The 12,297-nt window shown below is 40.7% G+C and overlaps 1 protein-coding gene across 7 annotated transcripts in view; it reads right to left on the bottom strand.

Annotated features, from left to right (window-relative positions):
• Positions 1-774: 774 nt before the first annotated feature.
• The window catches only part of XPNPEP3 (X-prolyl aminopeptidase 3), a 133,919-nt gene continuing 122,396 nt past the window's right edge, over positions 775-12,297 (bottom strand). For all 7 annotated transcript variants that reach the window (XM_075182779.1, XM_075182777.1, XM_075182774.1 and 4 more), the window contains 2 exons: positions 9,721-9,841; positions 775-1,195 (listed from right to left, as the gene is read on the bottom strand). In XM_075182779.1, coding sequence (XP_075038880.1) covers positions 1,029-1,195; positions 9,721-9,841 — 288 coding nt within the window. In that variant the 3' untranslated portion in view covers positions 775-1,028. The remainder of the gene's footprint in view (positions 1,196-9,720; positions 9,842-12,297) is intronic.

The raw sequence follows: 12,297 nt of genomic DNA, 5'->3' as shown, positions 1-12,297 counted from the left end.
ATTTGGGTCCTGACATCCAATATTCTATTTCAGCATATCAGATCTATGCTTTATCCTGACAGCCAGTAACATTAAATCCATGCAGCCAGGGCTTCTGTGCCAAAAAAACTACAAGATATGGTCCCGGTGGTTTAAATCACAGTACGTGTTACTGTTTCTAGCTGAAGACTTGGCACCCAGTCCAGTTGTTCTTATTTCATGATGTAAATACCTTCATACCTTGTTTTATCAATTGTGTTCTTTCTCTTTTTTTTTTTTCCTTTTCTTTAAAAAAAAAAAAAAAAAAAAAGGCACCTTAAACAAAAAGTATAGATAGATTGTTCTATCACAACAAATGAATACATTATTTAAGTTTGGTACCCCTTTTAACAGCTAGTGTTAATAATAGTAGCATTGAGATAAACAATTTAAATAGGGCATAATCTTCCTAAGCTTGATTTGTTGTAAGTTAGTGCTAGTAGATAATAAAGCCTGGGGGTAGTGTCTTCCCATGAGGAAGTGTTCGTTACATCGCATTTCACATGTGGCGTCACCAGTGTTTTTATAGAGCCAGGAGGTAATCAGTCTAAGAATATCAATAAATATGCTTTGTTATGTCAGAACGAAGCAATGCGATGAAGTTTTACATAGTAAAAGATGAAAAAAACATTATGTAAAGTGTTATATTTGATTGGAACCCATAGTAATACTGATGTTTATATTAAAGTTTCCTCAAATCACATGTCATGTTAACATTTGTGACAAGATTTTTCAATCTGAAAAAAAACCAACACATAACCTGCATAGGGCATATTTAATATACAGTACTGTAGTTCACTCTGTGCTTAGATATTGAAATGACGATTACCAGTAAGAAATAAATATAACACCCATTTCAATGATGGGACTCAATTCAACAGTTAAAAAAAAAAGCCTTGATAACCCGTGAAACGCTAAAATGTTGTTGTCATTCTATACGAACATCTCACTTCCATGCTAACATTCAGGCACTAAGGAGCTCATTCACATTTGTTAGAGTGCAATCTGCATTAGTGACCTTGCGCATACACTTGCTGTATCTCATAAACTTCTTTGGGACACTCAGCAGAGAGAATTATGGGAGATTTTTCAGTGATCGCTACATCATCTTCAATGCGGATTCCTAGACCTCTGTATTTTTCTGGAGCTTCATGGTCATTCTCAGGAATATAAATACCTAGTATCAGAAAAGTAAATCATATAAGGATAATGTGTCTCTTGGCAGAATTCACAAGTCAAACTGCATATAGTGCTTTTATATTATGAAATCCTCTGGATAGTGTACTTAGTTGTATGGGACAGAATAGGGCTGTGTGTAGCAAAATGCCATTCATTGCAAAATGATCAAATTTGCACATTATGTAGTATAGACCCGATAAGTGCAATAGAGTGCTAAACTTGCTCAGATGAGATTTTATTAAACAGTGCAGGTTATTGTAAGGATCGGGTAGGTTGGGAAGTTTGTGAAGGTATTTCTTCAGGTAGCCACAGGGCATGTTGTTCATAAATGTGTATGTAAATAACTATTCAAACCAAAAGAAATTGCGATATTGTCACACATCGGACCCTCTTGTGTATTTACCAGGGTCCAAAGCACTCATTCTCGCTCAGGCAGCACTGGCGCCGCCAATGGGCATTGTGGTCTACACAAACAATGCTCTCTGTGGCCGGGGGAGCCTTAAAGTAGGTTAAACCTCAGCACTAAAGAATTCAAGATGTATTAAAGAGTATATTTATTAATTTAAAAGCAAATATTTAATTCATGGGCGCTGTCGTGCTGATTAGTAACCGATGCACAGTGCCAGAAAGGGCTAAGTCCCTGCACTGTGCGCATAAATGTATTTTCATATTCATGCATCCTGATGTTCAATTATCTGATGTAACATCAGATGTTTTGGTGCCAGCTACAATCAAGGCAGGGGGGGGGGGGGCTGGAGTAGCTGTGTAAATCTGTATAAAAGGAGGCCTTGACCATGTAATGTATCATTTTTCATCTGAATTTCTGGATGATAACCAGTACCACAAACGGGTGTGTAAAAGTCCTTGTCAGGACTCTTGCGCAATAAACAATCACAGTTTGAAGATTCTACCTGTGACTATTACCTGCTGTATCTTGTGACCAACAGATAAGAGCTTACATTCTAATCCGTTACCCAGCTGTCCTGTGTTGAACCCAGCATCTGTGTCAACACTGCCTGCTACCCAGCAGTCCTGATCCATAGTAAGTGGTCAGGAGGTACAAGTCAGCCCACAGCAAAGAGGTTGTGATGAAACAAGATATTAATATCACCCTAACCAGCCTGTCTCTCGTTTCTCACAAAATGTGGATTATAGAATGTACTTTTTATAGCCCTTGCTTTTGTTCCCCAGCTCAACAGATTACCACTGCAGTGTCTAATTACATGTGGATAAGGGGACATTGTAGCTCAATGAATATTGTTTTTTTGTATCTTGTTAATATTGAATAGAAGTTGTTAGTCATTGTCCTTAAAGTGAAGCCAGATGGGTTATGGGTAAGGGTCAGATTGCAGGATACAGGTGAGGTGAAAGGCCAATTAGTATCCATTGTTCTCAACATGACTAGTTCAAACATTTTGTCTAGAGCCCAGCAGGGGACCTTCTGTGAAAGTACAGCTCATCTAAACTTCCCCTCCAACCCCCTGATACAGCACCCATCATTGGTTAACAAGGATAGACCCAGAGGTTTGCCCAGGGAGGGGAACACACTGTGAAAATTAGGCCCTAAATATAAGGAGCCACTCCAGGGGGGGGGGGATGGGGGGGGGGGGGGAAGGACAAATTCATTCTGGGACGGAAGCTGCAGGGTGGCTGATTTTAGAGTTTCCGTTCTCTACCAGTGAAATACATTGGCAGATCCACGTGTCATCAAGTCTGGCCAGCCAGATGACTATAACTTCTTAAGCTAGTGGGGTAAGGGACAGATAATGTGGTAAACCAGCCTGGCATTTTTTTCCTGTGTGTGAAATAATATAGTAATAGTTTTTGTTACAATAATTGTATTGTTTTACTTTCTAACTGAATTTGCCTGAGTGACTGAGAACCCTAGAATGTACTCGGTAGACTTCCCTGGCATAGTAAGGCACCCATGAGTAGCCAGCCATAGTGAAGTGGGTAGAATTGGGCCAGAAAACCTGGTATCTTCACAGAGGCATTTACAGCAGCTATACCAGCTACCCCAGAAGTAAGCAGTTCTGGGCGCTGCAAAGGAGCCCAGTGGTGGTAGCCGAATTCTCCTACAGCTACTGAGCAATTGGCAGTCGCAGTTGGCGTGTGTCTGGTGACGAGGTGACACCAGTAGGAGTGGTCAGTAACAGTCTGTTAGTGACGGCGAGAAGGAAACCAAGATAAATTGTGCAGGATGAACATCTCTCCCTAAGTTCACCTACAGACCAGGTGGCGAAGTAAGCCCATCTGGTCACACACTTTCTATTGGGTACTGCCTACACCACCCCAATTTGCCTCCATACTATTTTAGACACCTCTGACAGCAAGTTGGTGCCAATCAATAGTCTCTTGTCTAGTTAAGTTGCCAGTGTGTTCCTGGTAGTCTGCTCCAGTGTTCCACTTAAAACTCTCTTCCAGTGTGCTCCTGGTTATTTCTGCACATTCCAATGTGTGCCTAGTTATTAGACCCTAGTTATTATTCCGTCCACACCAGTAAGTAACTGGGCATTTGCTATCCTGCGTGTTAATCTGCATTCATGCCTACTTTCGTCTACCTGTCTGTCATGTCTGATACCTGCACAGAGGGCTGCGACTTGTGGAGGGATAGCAGCAAAACCCAGGTCTCCTTGTGTGTGTTCCTGGTGAAATCCTATCCTCCGTTAGACTCCACACCTCCAATGCAGGTAAATTCAAATCAATCTGACTTTTTGAACCCATAAGTTAGTGTGATTCTGAACCGTGTCAACTGGACCAAAAAATTGATTCAGCAGGTGACTCCTCTAAAGAGTTACTCCAGCATCTCTTGGGTTGTATGGACAAGAGGCAATGCAAAATCAGTTGGTACAGTGACTACACTGCCGGACTCGATACTCTTCAGAAAACTCTGGTTCACCCTGTATTACTCGCCACTGCAATTTCTGCAGCATCAGCTGTATCAGAAGTTCCAGTAGCTGCCAGCCACCACAGAATACCAAATATGATGGGGATCCAAAAACTTTCCACAGCTTCATTAATCAGTTTCACATTACATTTAAAATACTTCTGGGTAATTTTTCTACTGAAACTGGCTTACACAATTTCTTTCTTTACTAGTCAAGCCCTCTCTTGGACTTCTCCTCTATGAGAACGTAAGGACTTGATTTTCCATTCTAGTACATCTTTTATCATGCCCTTTTGTAAGATCTTGCTTAACATTAGAGGTTCTACTTTCACTGCTGTCAGCTTCTTACCCTTGTATGAAGGTACAGTACCGTAGCTCAATATGTGGTGCAGTTTTGTAATCTGTCTCACTTTACAGTGAAACAATGAGCCCAAGTAGCATAATTTTGGCAGGGCCTTTAAGACCGAATCAAAGATGAACTGGCATCCTGCAAGGTATCTACTTCACTTGATAATCTGATATCTTTATGCAATCACATTGAGTTTTCGGGAAAGCTGCCAGGAGAAGACGCAAGGTCACGGTCCTTCGTTAGACTGGCACCTTGTTTTCAAGCTCCTCAGTCTTCAGAGGAACCAATCCAATAACCCAATTGGATTGGTCACACTTGTCTGTGGAAAACGTGAGTGGAGATTCAGAAACAACTTATGCCTCTCATGCACTGAAGCGGGCCATTTGCCGTAAGCTTTCTCGAAACACCAAATCCTAGTTGGTGTAGGAGAGACAAAGCTTGGTTCTGTTTACCACTCTGCCCCTATAATGAGTCGTGGTAACTGTTCTTTACTTGTTAGGCTAACTGTACCAGAAGAAAAAAATAAACTTTCTGCTCAGTTGTCTGGCAAATAAGTGGTCCTTGCGTCTTTTGCCGTTGGAGAACTCAATCTACTTAACATCTAGAGAAGACACTCATATTCCATGTGGTTGTTACGAGCCTTCCTACTTGCGTCCTGGCTGTCATGGCAACAGCGGGGACGTCACCGTGGCAACGGCTGGGGCGCTCTCTCTGACAGTGCTGCGTCCCGACATTAGAGACAGCCGGGCGCGCGTGCAGGTGTAAGTTAATTTATTATGTATTTACAGTCAGGTGGCTGATTTACTTAACAACACATCCTAAATCCTGATTGGGCACCCTCTGTATTTAAAGCAGGAAGGGCTTAGCCTCCCTGCTGTTTATAGCATCCAGTCCCTGTTAGCTTTCCTGCTCCAGTTGTTGCTGTATACTTTTTGACTGATTCTCTGTGTACGACCTTCTGCTTGATTTTATGGATTTTGGATTGTTAGCTTGTTACCCTGACTTCTGCTTTGTTATTTAGACTACCCTTGTTTGCAGCCAGCCTTGATTTCTTGCCTGCACCTTACCAGGTTACATGCCTCGGACCCATGTCTGTTTCTGACTTCACTTACATCCTACCATCATCCCCTTACCTGTGCTACGGTTATATCCATAAGTTTGTACTATGCAGAGTTTAAGACCTGGGGGCATCTGAGTACCTGTGAGCGCAACAAGCTCTACGGGAAAGGCGGCTGCAATAGGTGAAGACCTCTACCACCTGTTCTACAAGCTTAAGACAATAGCCGTCAGCCATAACAGTGGTATGATTATTTACCATACAGCACCTCTGTTACTGAGAGCCCTGTAAAAGGAGAACACAACCTTTCTTATTATTCCTCCGATCTCTAGCGACAAATGTTTGGGCCTTCCCTGGTTGTAACTACACTCCCCACATATTAATTGGGTCATCACTCGAGTTCTAGTATAGGGAATTTCATGTCATTCCCACAGTGACACCCGTCTGAGAAGAAATCACTGTGGCAACCGAAGTGCATTTTATACCACCACAATATTTAAACTGTCAGAACGGTTTTATTAAGCAGCAGTCTGAAGTTCTGCCACATCATGGTGTCTTTAGATCAATGGGACTGTCTGATCTAAGCCATGGCAAGATCTCAGCTCAAGGTCATGTCTACCCACTTTCTCTTCCAGAAACCCAGGCTATGTCTGAATATATCAAGAAAAACATTCCAGCGTAGCAAGGATTCCTTTTGTAAAAAAAGATGGGAACCTTTGATCATACCTGTTACTATTAAAAATCACTATGCAATTCCTCTGATTACTGAACTAATTGATCGCATCAAGGAAGCCACCATCTTCACCAAATTAGACCTAAGGGAAGCATATAATCTCATTTGTATATATGTGAGTGAGATTAAAGGAAGCTATCTTTAAATACCTATGACAACTATTATGAATATCTGGTTATACAATGCACCTGCCGTTCTCCAAAATTTTATCGACATGTTTAGAGACATGCTTTATATTTATGTCGTGGTTGATATATTCAAATAAATCTGTCTACTCACTGTATTTATGGCTGAAGTACTCTCCCATCTTCCGAAAAACAACTTTTATTTTTTTCTTTTGCAAATTTTCTTTTGAATGTGATCAAATACCCTCCCTGCACACTTTTTTTTTTGTTTTTGGTTCATGTCTCCAAATGGAACTAAACTAGGTACGAGCAGTATTAGAATAGCCACAATTGTTTGGACTTCTAGCCACTCTGCGATTCTTTGGCTTTAAATAAATTGCTGATAGTAATTGTCAGAGACATTCCACATTGACAGCTCTAATCACTACTTCTCTCGAAGGGGTACTAATGCCAATAATTGCCCATTAGCTGCATCCAAGGTTTTCTAGTCCTCAATCAAGCATTCTCTTTGCCACTAGTACCCAACCTGACTCGTCCCAACCATTTTTCTGCAGGTAGACATATCTGCTGTTGGGAAAGAAGCAATCCTCTCTAAAAGGTCTTCTACCAGAAAAATACATTCTTGCAGCTTAGATTCTCACACATTTCTGCTGAACAGAATGATGCGATCGTGGATAAGGAGCTATGAAGCTCGCTCTGAAGAAATGGAGGTAGCTCCTTGAGTGAACATACTTTCCAGTAACTGTCTTCACAAATCATAAAAATATAATTCAATCAGCTCAGTACTTGAATCCTCAACAAGCTCCGTGGACTCTATTTTAATTTTTTTTTTTACTCTCTTCAAACTTCATAAAACATTTAGGCCTGGGATCCAAAAAAATCAGATTCCTTGTCTTGTTCCTTGTACACTGATCAAGATTTCGAAATTCCAGAGAATCACCCTATACTGGAAATTCAATGTCTTCTAGGTACCTCCACACTTACACCTGCACAGGTTAAAACTCTGGTCTCTCATAAACATTGGGATTTCTTCAGTGGGAACATTCCTCTCAGTTCTGCTGGTCCTTGTGAAAGCCTGGCTGTTATTTCTAGAGACTACGAATGCCAACCCTTTGCTAAGAGGTGAAGGATTTTCTCTCTGACTGCTCAATCTGTGCTCATGTTCCTCCACAAGCTCCTCTGGGACTGTTTCCTTTTTTTGTCCAGTCCTGCGAGATCATTGTCCCACAACGCCATAGGCTTTATTACTTATCTTCCCTTTAGCAAGAAGTGTAACACCATTTGTGTAGTAGTTGATCATTTTTCTAAAATGATTCACCCTGTCCCATTAACTGACTTGCTTACTGCCCTGGCCACTCTGTTAATCAAATCTTTTTTTTTTGTGTATGGATGTCCACTGAAAATTATCAGACGGTAAAGTGCAATTTGTTTCTAAATTCTGGAGACAGTTATGTAAACTTTTGAACACTGTTCTCAACTTCTTCATAGCATATCATCCCCAGTCAAATGGTCAATCGTTATAAAAATCTAATTTTGAGACCATTCTTAGGATCAACATCTCTGCCAATCAAGATAATTGGGTGGAACTCCTTCCATGGGCAGAATTTGCACACAACAATCATTTTCATAAAACTTCTTCCAGTTCCTTCTATACTGTGTATGATCTCCATCCTGCACTACAAAAGTTTTCCTCCCTGCTTAGCACTGAAGTGCGTGCCGTTAACTCTCAGAATTTTTTCTAAGATTTGCTCTAAAGTTGACATGAAAGAATATGAGAAAATCTATTTACTACAAATTTATTTTAGACAAACGCTGAGCTGTTTCTATGTTGAAAATATGAGTTTAATTATCTACAAAAAAAAACCCAAAACAGACTAAAAGTGCCTTGTATGAAATTAGCACCTAGGTACATCGGCCCCTTTTGAGATCCTTCAGATCATCAATTCAGCAGCTTTTAAGTGAAAATTACCATCTTCTCTTCACATCCCCAATATCTATAATATTTACTTAAGCTTCTTATTATTAATTGTTTTTCTCAGCATCCACTCCTCCATCTATTATTAAGACCATTTGTGGCGATTAATTTCAGGTACAGTAAATTCTTGATTCCAAAATTTCTCAAGGAAGAATTTAATTATTAGTACATTGGAAAGGATTTGGACCAGATGAGCTTGGAATGATACTGCTGATGTACATACTCCAGTCCTTCTGAAAAAATTCCATCAGAAATTTCCCAAGAAGCCCTTTCTTTGGTGTCCGGAGTCCACCTTTAAGAGGGAGGGTACTGTCATGCATCAGGTGTACTTATCGGGATCTGACACAGTCCTTTTCAAATAAAGGTGTTGAGAAACTGCTTCTCTGGCACCGCCGATGGTGCTTTAGCTGGCGGACACCATCCTAGGTTTTTTGAGCATGTGCAGTATTGCGCATGGCCGTTCTATATATAAATAATGCTCTTTTTCTATTTTCCCTGCCGCACACTATTTTAGGCACCTCTGACAGCAAGATGGTGCCAGATGACTGTAGTCTCTTGTTCAGTCAAGTTGGCTCCAGGGTCCATCAGTATATTCCTGAGTATTCCGCTGCAGTGTTCTACTGAATATTCAGTTTCAGTGTGTTCCTGGTTTAGATCCATACCAGTGTGTTCCTAGTTCTCATCCACACAAGTGAGTTCCAGGCTATTCACTATCCTGTGTTTTAATATGCATTCATGCCTGGTTTCGTCTTCCAGTTGCATCCAATACCTGCACGAAAGGCTGCGACCTGCAGAGAGATGGCAGCCAAACCCATACCTACACCCTGTGAAAACCTAACTTTCGTTAGACTCCATGCCTCCATTGCAGGTGGAGTCAAATTGGTCTGACTGTTTGAATTCAGACATTTGTGTGCTTCCTGACAGATATACTTTGACTACGAGGCTAAATGAAACATAGCGCATAATTTTGTTTTAATAAGTAATTTTAGAGAAAAACTAATGTTTATATTAATGTGAAAGGGTGAGTCATATGTGTGACACAAGTTTTCCCAGGTTTTGAATTTCACCTTCAAATTGCACATATATGAAAGCACAATGTTTTGTAAATTGTTCTCTTTCCACATGGCCCCATACTGTTTTTTTCTGCATTCTGCAAATCCTCCCCTTTTTCCCTTGTGTGTTTCTTGTGTAAAGTAGATTAACATATTGGTCTGGACAGAGAAATAAAATAAAGGTGCTATAATTTCCTATTTACTTAACAACTTTGTAGCCCACAAGATATTTGTTGTCTAAGTGAAATATGTGAGTTTATTTCTTTGTCTAAGTAGGATTTAACTAAATAAAAATCTAATAAATATGAAAGTGGTTCTATATTTATATCAACACCTTTCCATTACCTGGTTCTATAGTTATCACCATGCCTGGTTGAAGGGGTAGAGAGCGGGACACATCAGGGGTGTCATGCACATCCATGCCCAGATAATGTCCAACATGGTGCGGGCAATACCTTCGTGCAGCCTACAAAAAGAAAAAAGTATAAAGGTTGGTCATATGTGTTGGTGATTTCCTCCCTAAGTAATTTACTCACAAAAAATAGAAAAATCACAATTAAACAACACATTTATATCTTATCATGAAATATAAACTGCTTAATTGCTTCACTTTATTTGAATCAAACCATCTGTCTTCTCTTTCATCCCCAAGTATGTTACTGTGACTATTATTTGCTCCTATATCTGAACTTCATCTGACTTCAATCTGTACATTTTTCAATGCATAGTATGCATCTGCAATTGTTATTAACCATGTTAAACTGTTGATCAGTGATGCAAATTGTTTGTCAATATACTATACTAGTTTCTTATCAGTCCTGACATCCAGCAATTGCATCCTTTTGACTAGTTCACATGTAGTTTGTTTTGAAATCAGTCTTAACAGTCAGTCTAGAGGACAGATGTATTGGTGATTTCCTCACTAAAGGCCCAATTCATAATCATAAATTCCATTTGTTAAAATTACATAATTTACTTAGTATGCAGAGTGACAGGTATCTGAAGATGTTCTCAATGTTAATGTATATAAAGTGAGCCGACTGCTTTTCCCCCAAAGCAATGCACTATGACAAGGTTTTAAAGTAAAGGCCAGCAAAAGCCTCTCAGGAGCATAGTTCTAGTTCAGGGGCTGTTAAAAGAGGCTTTTTTAAGCTTATTATTTTATTCATATTTTATTGGTTATTGTTGAGCACCTAAAATTTTATTAGATTTGTCTTTTTAACCTATTCTCTATGCATGCTATATATCGTCGCTCTGGACCACCCCAACAATTTCTTGAACATTTCTCTGCCTGGCTCCCTCTTATTAACTTTTTACATTGTCACAATCATCTTGGGTGATTTCAACATCCCTATTGATTATCCACATTCGCATTGTACTTCCAAACAACTCTCTCTACCCTCATTTCTCTGCATCTCCCTGTGGACTGTCTCTTCTACTTATCAGATAGCCACTGCTTTGATCTGGACTATATATCCATTTCTGTTTTCTTTAACACTCCTTACCCCATCTTAGATGATAGATCTTATCACCTGCAAACTCTTCTCTATTACTTTAACCTCTCTGCTGTTGAACTCTACCCAAGTCTCCTTATACACACAGAATTATGATATCTATTAATTATCAATAATTTTCCAACTCGCTGCAACAACTTTTCCCCCTACATTCTACTTTACTGATCTGGCAGTACCACATATGAAACCCTAGCACCAGCCGTTGAGCAAGTGGCCATCCCACACCAACATCTCTGACTATCATCATTGCCCAAGACTGATAAGATCCAACATGATATTATCTTCATTGACCAAAAGACTGCTACACTCCTTCCCTGCAGCCTCTGGTGTCTTCTTTTCATTTATTCCACAAATGAAAATGAAGTATATACTCTCTCCTTCTCTTTCTACACTACTAGCTGTCCACTTGACCATATACCTTTACACATCAGTCAATTCCTGTCTCATGTGTGTATTAAAATCTCTCTCCACTGGTATCTTTCCATCATTATTCAAGCATGCAGTGATCATTTCTATTGTGAAAATAGCTCTGTACCGTCCCATCTCTTGGCTCCATTGCCCCTCCAAGTTTTTGACACATTTCCAACACTCCAGGGAGATTGCAATGACTAAAGTGGTCAATGCCCTAAGTAGTGATTAGGATCCCTGTGTCAATCAGTCATTGGGCGCCAGATCCGGCATCTACCTGCACACCAGACATGTGGCAGCAAAGCAGGTGGTTCCATTCTTAGCAGTGGGCAGCCCCCAACACCGGGGCCTGGACGGTATGAATGGGTGCAGGGTCCCCATGCGTCAGAGAGGGGGACAGGTGATGATCCCATAATTGTTAGCCCACCACTAGACAAGGAGGGGGCACAGGGGGCTGTCTTTAAAGACAGCAGCCTCCTGGTTTGCAGGGCCCTAGAGGGAGGTGCTTTCTCTGCACACCATCTCTCCCTTGGGGAATGTCCCACTCTGACAAGCCCACCAAAACTGCCAGACACACAGAACCAGAATTGCAGATCCACATTCTTTTGTTTGTGCCCTGCAACTTTTCGCACTATTTTTCTTCTTCACTCACTCTCATTTATTAAGGAGTGTACATGCAATATGCATGTTGTGTAAAATCGCTCTGCAAATGCCCAGAAGCGGACTATACCCCACTAACTGCAACCACATCCAATTCATCTTCGAATGCAAAGGGCACTTGCAACAGGCTATGATTTTATGGGGGGAATGGCAGGGGAATGGGTGTATACATATAGTCCATGCGCAGTACGGGAGTGGCAAGCTTGAGCACACGTGGCAGCGCCGATTCAAGCTTTGGGCATCTCAAAAGGTATTAGTTTTTCTGTCGAATCACTTGCTCCAGCTACAGGGCAGGTGCAAGTGCCGATTGATAGTGTTGTCTGATGTGTATGCATGCTAG

This window comes from Mixophyes fleayi, chromosome 8 (genome assembly GCF_038048845.1).
Source record: "Mixophyes fleayi isolate aMixFle1 chromosome 8, aMixFle1.hap1, whole genome shotgun sequence".
NCBI lineage: Eukaryota > Metazoa > Chordata > Amphibia > Anura > Limnodynastidae > Mixophyes > Mixophyes fleayi.
The sequence above is the reverse complement of the archived record's forward strand: the minus strand, read 5'-3'. Positions and strand labels throughout refer to the sequence as shown.